The following is an 18,358-nucleotide window of genomic DNA, read 5'->3' as shown; positions in this document are numbered from 1 at the left end:
GTCGCACTAGCTGTCTGTGAAGGTTTTACATGAGCATCCTGTGGTAGAACGAGGAGTAGTAAAAGCTTAAAAAGTCCGTGCTGTGGATTCCTCCCCTTTTGTGTTAAATGTGACTTGGGCTTTATTTGAGTCTCACGAGTTCCTCAGCAACCGACTTGTGATAGATGGGGAAACCACTGATGTCTGCCAGCTTAAAAACTTTTCACAAACTGCAAGCATGTTTCCCCTTCAACGCCAAACTGCTGCGCTTGCTCCGTGTTGTTTCAATTAAAAGATACAGCAGGCAATATTCTCCTCATTGCCTTCAAATCCTGAGAAAATTAAATCCACAATTACTTGATCCAACTAAAAAGTATTCCTTTGTGCTATAGAACTCCATTGTTCAAAAAGTATTACAAACATTTAAGCCACATTGTCGCAATGGGTCACATGTTCCCCACTAGCACACCAAATATGTAATATAGCATTAGTTGACAGAAGAGCACCGAAGCTGTTTCATTCATGCTTCACATTCAAAGGTTCATTTTCAAGCTGTTTGGCTGCCAGCTGACTAGCAACGTCCAATCATATTCCTCTAGGTGTGCAGCGCCGCCATAACAACCATACAGATCTCACTATTACCCCGCTGCATACTACGCTCATGGCAATGCTTTTTGTTGCCACGGCTCCCTCGACCGCCCCAACCTCCTGAGACTAGGCTGGCAACGTTTTTGGTGTGACTAAAATGTATTAAACCAAAGCTGAAATAGTCCCCAACAAATGTTTTATTGAAAAACTGCACGGTCCAGCTGTCTTAAGAAATGACTTGGCTTTTTCAAAAATTAAACTATATATTTGTGGCCAATGTTTTTAAAATAGTTCAGTCTGCTGTAGGAATGAATGGGGTTGGAGTGTCACATAAAGTTGTTGGATAGTATTGTAGGAACTATTGACATGTCGTTGTTTTTTTGGTCTTTACATCGGATTTGTTCAAAAAATAGACATCAGCGTTATTCTTTCAGCTACTTAACAGACTTCATTAATGTAGCTTCTAAAAGGAATTAATGATTAAAACATGAGCTGATTCCCATACTCACATCCTTGATACAGTTTTATACAACAGCGCACTGTCCTGCACCAAAGCTTAAGTTGCATCCGACAATGCACGGTGCCCTTACAGTGGAGCTGTTTTACTGCACCGGCTTGTAGGGCCCTCAATCTGTGGCAGTATGATGGATTCACTGGCCAAATAGCCAATTAGGCACTTTGTAGTCTGACACTCTCACAACCGGACATTTAATAATAGGGGACACAGACGTGTGTGTGTGTGTGTGTGTGTGCACACGCATATGAAGACAACCCAAGGCCTTTCGAGTGATACTGATTAATGGGCCCGTATGAGGCGACTACACCCCAATCTTTTATTCTCCCTTTTCTATTTCTTTCGCTCCTCGTCTTCCCTTCTGTCTCTCTGCGTTGCTCACACCATTCCTTTCTCATACACCTTCTCTCTCTTTTTTTCCGCTCGTTCAAAATATAATGGAGTGTCAAGCAGAAAAATGTCCAAACTACTTTTAGCCATTTTCTGACTTAAAGACCTTTGGGGCACAAAGATAATGCACAAATTGTCAAGGTCCAGAGAGCAATTGACTAAGTATATGTGTGCATGTCCGTGAGTGTCTATGTGTTAAGACTCCTTTATATAATTGCATATTAACACACAGTGCAATTGTTAAGGTGATAAGAGCCCCCTGAACACCTCCCACATCTCTCTTCCTTCCTCACTCGCTCTGAATTCCTCCCACTTGTTCTCTCCCTTGTTGTGTGCGAGGGTGTGAGAGAAGGTCAGAGTATTCAAATCAGCATTTTCTCTCCTCGGAGGGACCTCAAACTTTACCTTTTGCTTTACTTGACATGTGGGGGAGGGGTGTCGGTGAAGAGGAGTCAGGGAGACAAATGTCTGTTAATGCTTGACTAATGGATGATGAGGGGGAGAAGAGAAGCTAGAAAGGGATATTGTTGAAAGCCAGAGGAGTAGAGAATGAGGAAAGAGGGGAGGGCAGGGGGACTCCCATCCAATGTCTTTATCTGACTTTCATGTGAGAGCAACTGAAGATTTGACTTTTAAAAGAGGAACGATGAGAAGAACACAAGCAGAGAGAGATGGAGAGAGCGACTCTGATGACCTGTGATCAATTAAGTAAGTGAGAAAGTGAGGAAGGGCACACACTCCATCTTTACCAAGTAGCTCTTATAGCAGCGGAGTGAATAAGAATTTCTGTGGCCATTTTTGTATGGTGATATGTTTATTCCACACAAAGCCATAGTTTGTGTGTGAAGACAAACATGCATTCGCAGCGGCTTTTTCTGGATGTTCAAGTGCTCACCTTCACTGAAATGGTAAGGAAAACATATTTAAATCTCCTCTTGTCACTTTCAGTTGGAAAATAACACTTGCTGCAAAGTGTTTGCACTCACAGAGACATAAACTCTGACAGTGAAAGAATTTTAACTGGTAGTAGAAGTAATCACATTTTTTTTAAGTGGGGTTGTATGAGGCACATACCCTTTGTCAGTATATTACCATAGACTGTAAGCGGACGTAGTCACACATTGGTTTGTGGACTGCAGTTTTATAGCCTTGAGTTTGACATTTTAGCCGTCGCCATCTTTTTGCAACGGGAAGTACAAATGAACGCTGAATAAGACATTCTTACACTTCAAGGTCTTCTCCATCACATCTGTTTCAGTTGTAAAGGCCAGATGGGACTCACTTGCAAATATTTTTAAGTATCAAGTATCCATATTGCTTTAAAATGAATTGTTACAATATATTTGGGCTTTTTTTTATTTTGATTGGGATTGTTATTATGATTACTATTATTACTGAATAGTTTTCCAAAATGTCTTCTTATATCCCTCTTCTCACACAATGCCACAGCTGTTGTTTGTGACATTTCACTGTGTAGGATTTCCAGCCAGGCAGCCACTCCGTTTACTTACATTGTAGATGTGAGACATCTTAAGTAAAAACAAATATGTGAGCGGTAGAGCTCAGTTTCTTACCCCATCTGTGTGTCCGTCTGAAGCTGTGACCACCAGGGTATAATAATCCACTGACTCCCTGTCCAGAGGCTTATCCAGCACCAAATACCCTGAACTGGAGTAAAAACACACAGATAGTTACTGTTAACCCGGTTGAGCATGAGCTTAAAAATGAATCAGAACAGAAAAAAGCAGTACAATAAAAACACAGGTCCAAGAGGAGCAAACACAACCGAACAGAAAACTTTGCTGAAGAGTCCTGAATTTTATGAGAAGTTTCAGTTCATAATTAATTGATTGCTAAACATGTTAATCATTCTCATGCTGATACTTCCAGGCTTTTGTAAGTCGTTTTATATGCTAACTCCGGAACAAGGGGCGAATTTGGACACCTATTTCTCTTCATAGACACCACTTTGGAGAGAACACTTTTCGGAAAGTTGCAAGCACTGATAACCACTGCTTAAAAACATTAACGCCCATTAAGGGTGCTTTACTGATGCAGATGATGCCTCATACCCATCACCTCACCCACCATGAAATTAAGGAAGGCCCTCTTGGGTGCTGTTGCTATAATGGCTCAGACAGTGGTGCGTCATAAAAACACCTTTCTTAAGTCACAGTCTTTTCACTGAAATAGAGTTTGTATGCAAAATACTTCAAACCTAGAGTAAGAGCTTGTGAATCTCAATGCTGATTAATTACACATTAAATAGAAACTTCATTATATTCTATTGACCAATGGTGATTAAAAAAAGGTCTTACAACATCAATATATTAGTAGATGTGTATCATATGTATGATAAAAAGAAAGGTGGAAAAACCTCTAACTAGCCCCTTGACTCGTTTTTTTTTCACAAATGAATGAATGTGAATTAATGATTAATGCATAAGTCAAAGTCTACAAGTTCACTGACGAACTAGAAGAACTGCTTTCGTGCAGCCTGTCTGAGACTTCTGACCAATCAAAACCAGCAGAAAGCTTTGATGTCGGCCTGATTGACTAAACTATTTACTTGCCAAGTGAAGATTTACATAATGATTGAAGTGTTTTTAATTTAAGCTTTAAGAAACCATCTGAAATGCTCATTTCTCAAAAATATTGACTGTGTGTGTGTGTGTGTGTGTGCGTGCGTGCATGCAGATGTTAAATGGTCTACAGAGGGAAAGATTTGAAGCTCTGTGTGTTATTTTCCTAAAAGCTCACCACTGATCATTGAACTGATGCGGGCCCTTTTAGTTCTGTATTAAGCTAATCAGAATCTTTTGGCCATTAGTGTGGGCTCCTCCAATACTAGACCCGTTCGGGTGCTCTCCCCCATGCACTGGAATAATTTAACTGAGCCAGATTCTGCACAAAAGCAATGAAGAATCCCTCCATCCTGTGCCAATATGAGCTGAACGGCATGTTGTACTTGTGTGGTAGAAAAAGAAAAACTTGGCTTGTCCTCTGGTGCCATGATGCACAAAGCACAGCTGAGGCACAGACAACTTTTTGGCACATAGTGGAAGATTTCACAATGTCCGACAGAATCAGAAACTCCCAGAATGCAGAAATTAAAGCCCTTCAATTTATTTAAATCTTTTCTCTTATGAAAAACTGTGCAGGGGACTCCTTTACTTGGTCCTCATCTTTCGATTGAAATCCTCATTTGTCTGTCATCATTGTTCGTTGTTTCCTTCCGAGCTCTCTCTAAAATGTTGTGTAACTTTTACTTTGTCCCTGCCCTGCTCTCTTATCTCTTACTCCCTTTCTCTCCCTTTTTTTCTTCCCCATCTCTTCCAGTCTTTCACCTCTCTCTGCTTTGTTTCTCTCTTGTCTCCTCCCTCTAGAAATGCAGATGGGATCTCTCCCCAGCACAAGAAATGCATTTTTAATGTGCAATAAATGAATAAATACAACAAAAGCCCACAGAGTCAGTAAGTGTGTGTGTGTGTGTGGAGGAGTGTACGGGTGTATTTATGTGAGGCCCTTGGTTGAGCCCGAGCCCTGTATGATATAATTTAGACTACTTTAAACCCCACACACACACACACACACACACACACACACACACACACACACACACACACACACACACACACACACACACACACACACACACACACACACACACACACACACACACACACACACACACACACACACACTATTGCCGTGGTTGCACAGTATGAACATAATCACAGTGCGAATAAACAAATAAGAAAACTGGTAATGCTTTAGTTTGTAAAAACCTAAACAAGCTCCACAGTTTTGATCAAACATGATGCAATAAGATTGTGTGTGTGTGTGTGTGTGTGCTTACCTCTGCTGTAGAGCAAAATGTCCAAAGGCGTCTCCTCTGTGGATTTTGTATGTGATGGGGTCCCTCTCACGATCCACTGCCTTGAAAAGCAAACAATGACAGAAACACTCGTTTAAACGCATCTTATATCCGTCAGAACTAAACATTTGGACATGAATTGACTTCATCTGTAAGGAGCTGTGGAGGTGACAACCACTGGAGTGTGTGTGTGTGTGTGTGTGTGTTTGAGAGAGAGCAGGAGTGTACCTGCAGATTAAGCAGTGTAGCCCCAGTCCTCATAGCTTCGCTGATCTCCAGATTGTATTGTTGTCGGAGGAAACGTGGGGGGCTCTGGTTGTTTGGGGGCAACACTTCAATATAGACTGTAGTAATGGATGATCTAAAGGGAGAGCGAATGAGAGGAAGAGAATGGGGTAAAGCCAAATGGAGAGATTACAAAGACAGATAGAGAAGCAGCCTGTAAGACAGAAGGAATAGTAGCAGAGAAATGTTGGCGAGGGATGAGAGGAGAAAAGGTGGAAAAGAGAAGAGCTGGAGGGCAGCACAAGAGGATAGTGGGTAAAAAAAAAAGCAGTGTCAGGGATAGTGAATGGTCTATTATTTAAGTGAAGAGTAGCTGGCCAGTTTTTGTTTCTTTGCGCTTCATGCTGTGTTTAACTAATCGATAAGAGTGTGAAGTCAACAACAAAGAGTCTGGACAGTGTTCTGCTGGGCTTTAACAAACCGTTTTTCCAGATCTTAACGTTTCTATCGTGCATTTTGACAAACTTACACTACTGTTTCAATGATTCATTCATGTAGAGGCTGATTCATCTTTCTATTCATTCATTTTAATAACAGTATGTCTGCATAGAGGAACACCATCTTTTATTATTCCTTCAGAATCTTGAAGATACTGTGAGGAACTTTTGACTGGTTATAAAACAGTCTCAAATGATTACTGATGCCTCTAAATGACCTACATTAGTAAACAAGACCATCAGCAAGAAGACTTTCTATTTGTATATAGTTATTCTTAATGGTCGTCATCGGTTCCACTGGGTCAGATTCCATGCAAAATCACGCAGGTACACCAGAAACTCCTCTAGCTCAGTGACCCGCCCACTGCGGACGGACCCAGATCCCGCTTCGCTGCTGCCTTCCACCTGCAGGACACAGCTCCAGTGGAATTGGAAAGTTCTGTGCCAGGTTCTTCGGAGACTAAGGGGCCGTATTGCTGGGCCCACTGAAGGGAAGGGTGGCACCGAAGAACCAGGACCAGGACCGCGCGAAGCAGACTGTCAGATCCTGCTGCAGTAAAATGAGAGGTTTTCTTAAAGGGACTCCGGTGCTCGGACCACCGGACCACTTTTGTCCACAGGGACCGTGAAAATCAACACTAAAAAAAAAGTAAGCTTGTGGTAGCTCTAAAGGTGAGCCCTGCCCTTGAACACAAACTTTTCACATCATATTAGAATTAATATCAACAAGGGGTTTGTACACATGTATAGGACTGCATTTACAAGGACAGTTATAGATCAAGGCTAAATAAACCAACTGTGTATGAAATATGGATTCGGAATTTCTTTGACAGTGAAGGGAATTTTAATCAAAATGTTTCAAGAGGGAATTATAGATATAAAGGTTTTATATAAGACGTGGAAATAGGCTTACAAGTGAATTAACAGAGATAAAATAAATAAGTTAATTAGAAAGTCCATGACACCAAGGGGAAATGTATTTGGAGCACTTTCTGAGAGTAGATTGTTTCACTTTGTAGACTTAGTGTTTACTTCCCCTGTGATAAACAGCTTTGGCTGTTCAAAAAGCTGTATTCACTGACTTTTCTTATAAACATTTATTTAAAAAACAACAAGTTACCTCGATGACCTACAGTTGACAGAGCTGCTTATTTCCAGCGCTGTAAACAGCTTGTGTCCTTGTGTCAGTTTTTCTTTCTGTAATATTTGATCATCTCGCTCAAAGTTGTCATATCAAACTTCATTTTTCAGCCCCCTAGCAAATCGACTGCCTTACATAATTGAGATAACAACAGACTAACTGAAAATTAAATTAACATCCAACTGGCATCTGGAAACTGGCTTGACACCTGCTACACCAATTATCTTAGATAATTCAGTCATGTATTTTGATCATGGACACAACCTTCCCAAAGGAACAAGATTCAAGAGAGCTGGGACTCTCAATAATAACTTCAAAATAAAGGTATCCACTGGCAGGGAGCATGACAGGATACTTTGTGGGAATGATATTTCTTGGGTATATATTACAACACTCAAAATTTGCATTAACAAAAGAAACGCCCCCCCCCCCTCCCCACCCTCATAAAAAAGAATAATGTACAACCTCAGACCTATTAAGATTCACCGCATATCTAACATCGACAGAGGTCAAGAAGAAAAAAGTATAACGTATTAAATTAATATTATATCAGAACCACCTGAACATACAGTTGCAGCCTTTTTCTTAGTTAGTAAGTTAGGAAAATAATCCTATTCACCTCAGTATCAATGTGGGCTAAACTGTGTATACTTTATCAGCTTGTTCAAACTGTTTCTTTGACGTTATATGTTTAAATTGTGTTTAATATTCAAGACATATTGTTTTTTTTTTTGAAAGGTATTAACGGCCATCACATGGGAATTTTCGAAACTTAATGTTTACCGGTACGCATTTCCCAAACTTCTTCAGCCATATTTGGTATATTAAAAGATTTCTGGATCACTTCTTGAATTCAAAATAAAGGTCTGAGTTTGAGACAGTGTTTGGCTGCACAGTAGGATTTTTCATTGACTGGCCCCGCCAGCGTGTCAGTGAGGTTTATGGGTTTAGACATATTGAATTATTTTCCTCCTGCTTTATAAAAACAAGTGTTGAGGTCTGATGCTGGCTCACATGAAAATAACAGTGACTCACTGAACATCATCTGGATGAAAATGTCACATTAGGAAGAAAGACTGTAGCAGATAGTAAAATTCCAGCCCTTACATTTTTATTAAATTGGTCCTTAGTAACACATCTTAATTAGCTGGTTGGAAAAAAAATCGCAATTACTCCCATTTCCCAGTTTCGCCCACACATGACATGAGTGATGTTTGGTTTTACTCACCCTGAATGTCAGGGTAAGAAACTGCAGGGATTCAGTTTGTGTTCCTACTTGGCGAGAGAGCTGGTCTCAGCAGGGAGAGATTAACTCCACTAAAACTGGATCATCGACTGAAAAAGCCAAAGAACCTCGGATCTAAACAATAGCCCACAAAATCTGTTTACGTTCACAACAATAAATAAATAAAAAGATAAAGGCTGGAAAAATGTAAGCTACCAGGGAGGGAGAAAACCCCCTTTTTTTACGAAAACAATTCAGATGGCATTATTGATGGAAAACGACTGAGGGACTGGAGATTATTCAGTCGGGCTTTCTACTGTAGCTATTTTTCGCCTTCTTTTTCCATTTGAAAACTCTTTTGTCTACCGATGGTAGACAGACTCTTCTTTCTTATTTAATATGCGTTATCCATTTCATAGCCATGGCTAAATAAAACTGTTCCTACTTGTGCAGTACAAACACAAACCCACACACGTGTACATACAAACTTTAAGCTGCACAACAAATGCTCAATACATTAACTGACTGGTTGGCAAGCAGCAGCCTAATGTTTCTGCTGGTAATAAAAACCATTGACATGATTACTGTAACTGCAATGGTTTCTCAACAGTAGTAGAAGTGGCACCATTATTACCACTACTTCTAATATTACTACCACTGCTATTGATCTGTTGATATACATGTTGGATTACACTTGGTGAAGTGCATGTAATGAGGACTTGGTGTTGACTTGGGGCTTCAGTGATCCCAGGGTTGGGCAATAATCTCTTACTTAGTTAAGCCTTTCAGCAATGCAGATTTTTTTTTTGTGTGTGATAGAGCAATTTTAAATTGAATAATTACGTTACAGTTACAAATCCAGTTTGTTCACTGTCTCAACAGGAGTTTAATGGAGGATTTGGTAACTGCGTGTTTAGCTTGGCTCACGACTGGAGGTGTGGGTACGCAATCGGCCACTACCAAATGAGGGAAAGTGTGTATCTCGGTAAATGCAAAGTCTTATTTACACTTTTTGTTGTTGTTGTTAACGTTAGCTAATGGTAAGTCGACGATCAGGAACCTGGTATTTCTAAAGTGCTGCAGCAGGCTTTATGGCTAGCCGCTTATGGTAATAAAAATAATAAACATAAATAGTTAGTATTACTGTACTTCCGAACTGTAGGCTGGCTGCTTGTTGAACCATTGAGTTTTATTTCCTATTTCAACATATGTATTGTGTAGTTGATTGTTTCTTTAAAGTAACTCGCCCAACACTGCTTGCAACTTGCAAAACAATGACTTTGTACCACCTCTATATTTTCCTAAATGCCTCTTACGGTACAGTGCAAAATGGCTTATTTATCTTGACCTCTATCTAGCTATTATCTAAAATCTTATCCTGTCTTATCTATTCTCTCTGGTGGTGCCCTCTTTCTCTCTTAGCCTACAGTGTGATGAAAGTATAAATGAGACCCCCAAGCATTGGCAGTTTTCAGTATTCTGGGGTGCATCTATGTAGGCCATGGAAAAGCACTTCTAATCTGAATGAAACATGTATCTCACGCGTTCCTCTTCAGTCCCAGCCCCGTAACATGGAGATGTAGTACTCGCAAGCTAAGATCCAAAGTCATTTAAAAATGCTGTCACCCGTGTCTTGTTGGTTGCCGCCAGGAAGAGGGACACACGACTCATTTTAAAGTCTTGACCCATAGTTTTTACAAATCAGGTAGCAGAGATGGATATTGATTTGCTATGCGGGTTATGTTTTCTGCTGAGATAAACTGAGGGTCTGGGGAAATTTGGGGACAATCTGTGGGCCAATCACTGGAACCACCTCAATCTGTTGTGGTTCAGATTCTGTATTGATTTGGCAACTACACAGCTGGAGCCATGTACGAGAGGGGAGACAATTTCAGCTTTTATGACAAACATTGTTGGAGAGAGCAATACATTGCTTTTGTGATGAATAAATCATTATCTAATAAAGATATACTAAAAGTAAGCCGTGAGAATAATTTACACACTATCTGTTTTACGTAACTGGATTGATTTATTAGACACAGTAGATTAATTCATTTGGGGTAAATCTGAGGACAAACCACAAGTCAACTGATGGAGCTTTGAGCTTTGGACATGCTGAGAGATGTCAGAGCATGTAATTATTAGCTTCCATTAGAGATGTCCCAGGGCTGATGCAAAGGATCCAAACAGCCAGGTTTTACACTGCGAGCATTCGTCTGCATGTGTGAGAGAAAATTAGAGTGCTTGAATCGGATAACATTTTGGGGACACCGGCAAGTGACTTTTGAGTACAAGTTTGAAAATTACAAATCTGGGGGTGTGGAGTTACCAGACCTCTGTATTCCACTCCTCACCTCTACTTGAAGGTATTACTAGCATAACATACCTGAGTATCCAACCAAACTGCCGGTGGTCGAGTTGCATTGTGGGTAACATAGATGTGTAGGCGCTAGGAATAAGAAGACGTGGCATAAAGAAGAAAAGAAGGATATGTCTGATTCTGCGGCATCATTTCTTTTTTTGAAACTGTCCATTGCGAGTCCGACACTGTCACAGGAGTGCAATGCCAACTCTTATATTTATTATCGAGGCATGGAAATGCTCACAGGGGAGGTACCTGCTGATAAACACACTGACGTATGCAAAACATTCATACAGCTTTCCCATATTCTAAAATGTAACCAGGTGAGTCGATTAAAATTGGCCACTGACAGCTCAAATTAAAGTGACTGTCGCCTCAATTTTGTACTGGGCCTTTTCCTCAAACAAAAATCGTGATTAAATATTCCTGTATGTCTGTAACTTAGTGTTGTTTTTGTTTGGTGCCTCTTACTTGAGGAGCAAAGACTTGGCGTATTCGTCCTTTCTGCAAGGACACTGCAGTCTTAATTTATCCTTTTGTTGAGAATTCCAAAGCAAAAGAAAGCAATTCCAAAGCAAAAGAACTTCACCCAAGTGTGCTTTGAGTATCAGCAAACAACAGGATGTTGCTCACGCTGGCGCAGTACTGTTTATGTAGCTTTTGTTTTCATTGATGCCTATTGCTCATGTTTCTTTTGTGTCTTTATTAGAGGATATGTAGGCAAGAAAACTGTGGGGGAAATGAAAAAGAGGGACATCGTGCATCAAAAGCCGTTTTTTTTTCTCTGCAACCTGCAAAAGCACATGGCCTTGTTCTCTTATGGTTCTTATGTTGAGGTATTGCGCAGTGAAAAACACTAAAGGAATGAAACTCTGCTACATCAATCTGTAGAGCAAAGCAGAATAACTATGTTCCAGTGGCTGAACGGTTCGATGGCTGGATTTGCTTCTCTTTTGAGATATTGCACGATAATTGCTAAATCTAAAATTTCTAAATTGAACAGGTCTCTGGCAGACTTTGCTACCGAATCAATACACACAGACCCAGAAAAAGAATGGTGGCAGCTGCATTTTCCATGAAAGAGTTTGTGAGTTGCTGAAAGTTATGGCTTCTTATTGATTTAATCCATGAAGGAGAGATGACGGGCAGGAGACGGCAAACAGTAGGCAGGAGATCAAAAAAAGAACACAAATGTCACCGTATCAAGTCAGTCCTCATCCTTTAGAATGGCCAGATTTCATTACATTTAGTGTCTTTATCGTGTGTCATATTTCTTCTAGATATCATGTGTGCTTGCATTTGTGGAAATTGTCCCTTCTCTGACATGCAGACAGTAGCCTATCATTTTCAGTCCGTTTCTCAAGAAGAGGGTAACTAGCAGTGAGGCACCATTCATTAACTTTCAGTCTGCGACACTCTTCTCCCTTTTTATTCTTTCCTTCTAACATTTGTCTTATCAATTGTCCTCTCTTAGACTCTTTTCTTGCCATTTTCCAATATAAAACCATAATTCATGATGTATCTCTAAAATTGAACGCGGCTTACCCGAAGCGGGTGAACAGATAAAGAGAATGTCAGAGAAGGTTTGAGAGTGCTGTGGAGTGTCTGACAACGAGTGTGAAAGCTCTGGAAATCTGATGACCTTTCAAGCCTCAGTTCTAGACGGATGGGAGTAAGACTGATGAAGTCGACGGAAAGAAAGTCTTACCTTCTCTGAGGTGCAGGCCCATTGTCCATGCCTTCTACAGTCAAAGCGTAGCTCCGCCCAACAGTGAGCTCAACACCTGGTGCCACAGTAATAACCCCAGTGCTGTGAAAACAGTCCATTCATTATAGGATTATAAGCACTTTCATTCAAATTGCTAAAATGAAGGTGGTACGTGAACTTCACACAATCTTTACACAGCTTGTGTCCTCCATCAGTGTCTACACAGGATGCATTCAGGCAGAACCGAGGGGTGTTTGCGACAACTATCTGCTCCGTCTCACTGTCCGATTCACAAAGGATTATCTAAATTCCGTTATTTGTCATGCATTTCCCAAAAAGTAATTTAGCAGAGCTTTATTCATTTATTTTTCATAACAAAATTGGCATTGCATCCTGTCACTGTAAAATAATTGAGTTTGAGTGCACACCCCTTATAAATGTGCTTCAGTTACCACCAACTCTCTGAAGACTTATTTCACTGTAACTGCATGTGGCTATTAGCGCTGATCTTTGTGAATCGGACTGTTTTTGCAATAGAAAGGGGACGATTTCCTGCTAAATGCATGCATATAACCTCATTTAAATATGAGCAAATAGCACTATTTGCTTAGCAGCACAGTGAGGGGTGCATTTCACTCTTTGAGGATGCTTTTAGGACAAACGGTTTCTCTTTGTCTTGTTTGCATAGGTTGAGCGGCTGCAAAAGTCGCACAATCCTTTTGTTAATTTGCCCCTGAGTGTAGATCTTACGTGTTTTGGCAGCACTCAGTCACTGTGCACTTAAAATGGAAGAAAATGGACTAAAACTATGCTCCAGGTTGGGTTCACACAAGAATATGGAGAGTTAAATGTGAGCTGTTCACCAGCCCGTATTTATAATTAAAAGCTTTTCCGTTCTGCCAGACGCGCGTGAGAAGGATGACTTAAAAACCTCATCTGAAACTGTAGACAAGCCTTTAGAGGTGCCATTAGGCGTTTTGTTCTTTGCTTTGGACAGAGCCAGGTTCGCATTTTCCGCCTGTTTTCAGTCTTAATGTTGAGCTAAGGTTACTGGCTGCTGGTGGTAGCTTTATATTTAGATTATAAACCTAAGTGGTATTGATCTGAAATAAACATTTTAATAATATTACAATGCAAGTGATATATTTACCTTTTGCCAATAAGAAAATGTCCCTGGTCACCAGCTAAGATCCGGTAGCTGACCTGACCGTTGGGACCTGCATCAGAGTCGATTGCTGCCAGCTGGGTGAGATACACAAAGACACAAACTGTGTCTAAACACTCACCATCCATATGAAGTGTAATACGTATATTGCAAATTCTACATCAGAACTGTTGTTAATACATTGTGTGTGTTTAGCAGTGCATACCTGTAACACAGTTTCTCCAGGCACCATATCAGTAAACAGGTTGACATTATAAGAGGCATTAGCAAAAGTCGGAGTGTTGTCGTTAGCATCCAACACTGTTATCGACACGGTAACCGGAATGCTCTGCTGGACTCCGTCTGATGCTAAAAGCTGGAGGGACACAGAAAAGAAGAAAAATGACACCAGCAAAAATAAATAAAATGTTCCTTCAATGATGAAATGTTTACACTCAGCCGAGCTACAAAAAGCTACCCTTTGAGAACCCTGGAGTGGGCGGACTGTGTACTCTGCATGTCCCCTTGACATCTTGATAGTGCCTGTTTGTTTCCTTGTTTCTTTTGAGAGTTGTTCAGTGTTTTTTCAATCTAAATCCGTGTTTTGAGTTCATTTATATGCGTTTGTGGGTGCAACTGAAAACTCTTGAACGTATCTGTGCGGTCAGTCTCTCTTTATTTCCCCTTCACAATTTCCCCTCAATGATTGCTGTTTCCCACTCCCTTTAAACATATGTATCAAACCCAAAACATTGAACAAACATTTCTTGTTTCTTTGTATTATATACAGTTTCAAATTCAATTCTTCAACACTTTGGCAAGTATACGCTTGCTGGCTCAAGCTTATTATTTAGCGTACAAAAATGAGAGCACTAAGCGAATAAGCACGTTTTCGAAAATATTGAGTTATTTATGTAAGCAGAACTTATTCATCCTTGTCAAATGACATGATGCTCCCTGTCAATTTGAAATCAGTTGTAATTTTAGCTTTTTAGATACACAGAAAAAAGCAAAGGTCCACTATGCAATTTGGCATTTCTGAAATGTTGCAAATAGTCAGTAATAGTGAGATGAAATTGAAACACTCAAAGTTAGGTAGGCTGTCTGAGATTGCTTAGCTGCCAAATAAGCTTTACAATTCTTTCCGACAGGGTTTTTTGTCATGATCTTGGTCTCCTCTGTCATTCATTTAGCACACAAACATAAAAAACAAAAACAAATGAAATGTGTCCATGTGAATAGTACATCAGTGATTCATATCAAAGTGCATATCAACAGACGCGACAGAAGCTTCTTCACTGATAGCAATCTTCTCTGGCGCAAACTCATCTGCCAAGAAGCTGATTGACTCCGTTAAAATGAAAATCATCCTCCAGGTCTCATAGCTCTCTCTCTCCCCCTCTCTCCCTCCTCCTCCTCCTCGAGTTTAATTTCTCCTGCAAGGCTTTCATGATGATTACTGTACACCTCTGCCTTTCAATCAATACACCAGGCTTTCTGCTTTCCCCATCTTTAACTTCCAAATAGATGCGTTTAGACACAAGGATGCATAAACTCATACAATATGCTGCTTTCAAACACACACACACACACACACATACACGAGCACTGCCAGCATGACCAGGCTGAAACTTGGCAGGTAACAAACTGCTGTACGTAACTAAACATTACTGTACATCATATGGTGAGGCACACCCAGATAGTGGTGGAAGTAAAAGTAGCAATACAACGTTGTAGAAAGTCCTGCATTCAAAATACAGGACAAAAAGTATTATTATTAGTAAAAGTAAATGTACTCATGATGCAGAAGTTACCCCTTCCAGAATAATGTATATTACATTCTTGGATTACAATTAGTGATGCATTAATGTGTTCATTATTTCAATGTTGCAGCTAAAGGTGGGGTTAATCTTAATGACTTCATATACCTCCAGGTAGCTTGTAAAGTTTTACCACAAGGTAAACTAGAATAACACAACCATAAAGAACATAAGATTGTCTGACAGAAACAGAGAAAGCGATGGAAAGAGGTAAACACAGAGGGACAGCAACCACTGTAATAAGCCTTGTTTTCTACACCTATTTCTGCATTGAGCTACTGAGGTGCTGGCCTGCATGCAGAAAACTAGACAATCATTCAAGAAAAACCTGCAAGTCATGCTCAGCAAATGTATAGAAGCAGTGCTAAATACAAAATGAAACCCGTATTTAAACATTAGTAGGTAAACAAACGTTCCTGGTTTGTGAAAAGATATGAGTGTAATGCACACGTCTTTCATTCTTTGCTCTTCCCATTTCCCCTCCCCCCTCCATTTATGTCGCTGGTTGATTTTCACTGTAACCTCCTGCTCTCTTAAAAGTGTGTTTTCTCTCGTTCACGAGCGCAGCAACCCCCTGCCATTTCCCTCCCCCTCACTTTTTCCTCACTTCTCTCTCCTAACTGGTTAAATGGGTAAATTAGGCTTGACACATGACTGACTTTGATGAGCTACAGGTGCACGCCTGACATTCATGCCTACACATTCCTGTTCTCTCTCCAATCTATCCTTTCCTCCTATTTTATCAAGGGTCTGTGGATGGAGGTGAGTTATTCAAATGCATTCAGAAGCTTATCTCTCTCTCTCTCTCTCTCTCTCCCCCGCATACATATTGTATATAATGCGAAGGCTCTAGAGTACCGTGAATGTGTAGGAGTCCTGTGTCTCTCTGTCCAGCGGCTGCACCAGGGTGAGATATCGTCTGATTCCAGTAGCAGACACAGAGAAAACATTGGCATAGCTGTCCAATGAGAGCTGGAGTTGAGGGTCCCTGGTCTGTTGGATAGAATGAAAGATGTTGAGGGGAACAGAGAAGACATTAAAGTCATTACAGATTTTCTTTTTTAAACGAGGAATGGTACTGTTAAAACATTTACACCCGACAGCTGCCCAGTACAACCACGGCGATAAAATGATGGCTGCTAAGCACCTTAATTGGTTCAATTAAAGGAATACACTGACATTGTAGGAAATTGGATGCTTGATGAATATACAGTGAATAATCAAAAGAGCACTGGCAAAAGTGACACAAACTTTAGGAAAGCAGTAATGATTTCTCTCTCTCTCTCTTTGAGAAATTATTGTATTTCCCAAATTGAAGTTAAACCGGAGTGGAGAAACAGAACAAATTAAAATGCTTCCAAAACAGCTGAGAGCAAAGAAGTGCTTAGACAGGAGAGGGTGAATGAAAAACATCTCCAAGGTTTGCTCGACATAAAAATTCTCCTAAGAGGGCTGTGTGTGTGTGTGTGTGTGTGTGTGTGTGTGTGTGTTTTAAACTCTGTGATGGAGAGGCAATCCCCATCCAAGTCCTCCTCTGACATTCCCCACACGGTCCCCTCCTCTGTATATGTATGTGTATGAGAGTGTGTGTATGTGTGTGTGTGAGCTCTCATTCCAGATAAGGCTGGCTCAGCAGGGTAGGGGGGCTGATAATATTGTCGATGTAGCCAGTGTGGATATTGAGTCATAAATAAACACACACACACGCAGTCGTATGCACACACCTAAATAAAAATGACGGATGGTATAAAAGCAATTAGGACTAATCATCATTGTTGGTACTTAATGCTGGAGGAAAGACCAGGGTTAGCAATATTTAAAATAAGTCAATGTATATCAATCTCCACACACAGACACAGAGTCTCAGGAACACACTGAAACACACACATGATCCCCACTAAGCTCATTCCCTGCTGTGGGGGTCTTTTAGAAAGCAATGAACCAAAGCTTGTTTTTGTCAAAACGCCTATGCTACATCTTAAACAAACTAAGCTCTTGGGAGCAGCGGCGATAACAATGCTGCAGCACTGTAAGTTCTTACATTATCACTGAGAGGCAATTTAAGAGGGAAATGGTTTTACCATCCAGATTCTCAGAGACATTAGATCGGGCACTCCACACACTGCAAGCAAGGCGCAAGCATGACACAAAGAAGGGCTGAAATGGACACCTCAATGGTTCGATCATTCCAGGAGTTCCTACTGTTTGAACACCGTCACCATGCTGGGGTTTGTTTACATGGTGATTAAATTGTGTTGGAGACAGGAATTAGCATGTTTACTTCTGTTAGCATGCCTGAGACCTTGAGTAAAGTTCCAAAGTGCCAGGATATAAGGGTATAGCAGTACGGTATATATGATAACAAATGACCGTTGGCCAAACCCCGCTTCTAACAGCAATTGTCCAATCGTAGCTTTGCAATTGTAACAAGGTATGGCAGACCTAAAGAGTTTGGAGGGTTGTGTCATTTTGATTCATATATTTATCTATGTATTTTGCTTTACAAAATCAACAACAAAAGAGCAAAAGCTGAAGGAATGGAATAAAAACCATGTTTGTCTGCTCTAACATAAGCTGTTAATGTTATGACGGCTAACAGCCAGTTCCTTTTTATTTCAGCTGGCAAACTCGACAAGACGCCTGTTAGAAATAACACGTTTTTCAAATACATCATTCCAAAATCAAGGGCACGTTGTTTAAAACATTTTGAGGAGTAAATCTGGCAGTATTATCGCCGTAAACGGCGTATGTGCCACGCGGCAAGAGAGAGCTCAGCAGGGGCCGAGCGAACGGCCAATTTGCCATCTGGCAAATTACACCATGGCACGTCTTGAATGCAAACTAAAGCTAATTATTGACAAGTTGCCATAAAACATTGGGAAACAGGC

The 18,358-nt window shown here is 40.5% G+C and overlaps 1 protein-coding gene across 1 annotated transcript in view; it reads right to left on the bottom strand.

The window, feature by feature from the left end:
* The window catches only part of LOC142951876 (protocadherin-15-like), an 87,105-nt gene that overhangs the window by 35,985 nt on the left and 32,762 nt on the right, over nt 1-18,358 (bottom strand). Inside the window, exons 12-18 of the mRNA XM_076093732.1 lie at nt 16,329-16,463; nt 13,877-14,026; nt 13,657-13,748; nt 12,507-12,608; nt 5,577-5,709; nt 5,331-5,410; nt 3,046-3,139 (exon numbers count right to left, since the gene is read on the bottom strand). Of these exons, the coding sequence (XP_075949847.1) occupies nt 3,046-3,139; nt 5,331-5,410; nt 5,577-5,709; nt 12,507-12,608; nt 13,657-13,748; nt 13,877-14,026; nt 16,329-16,463 (786 nt within the window). The remainder of the gene's footprint in view (nt 1-3,045; nt 3,140-5,330; nt 5,411-5,576; nt 5,710-12,506; nt 12,609-13,656; nt 13,749-13,876; nt 14,027-16,328; nt 16,464-18,358) is intronic.

Source organism: Anarhichas minor, unplaced genomic scaffold (genome assembly GCF_050575085.1).
Source record: "Anarhichas minor isolate MPS153535 unplaced genomic scaffold, ASM5057508v1 ptg000017l, whole genome shotgun sequence".
Classification (NCBI taxonomy): domain Eukaryota; kingdom Metazoa; phylum Chordata; class Actinopteri; order Perciformes; family Anarhichadidae; genus Anarhichas; species Anarhichas minor.
This window is presented reverse-complemented; position numbering and strand designations above follow the sequence as displayed.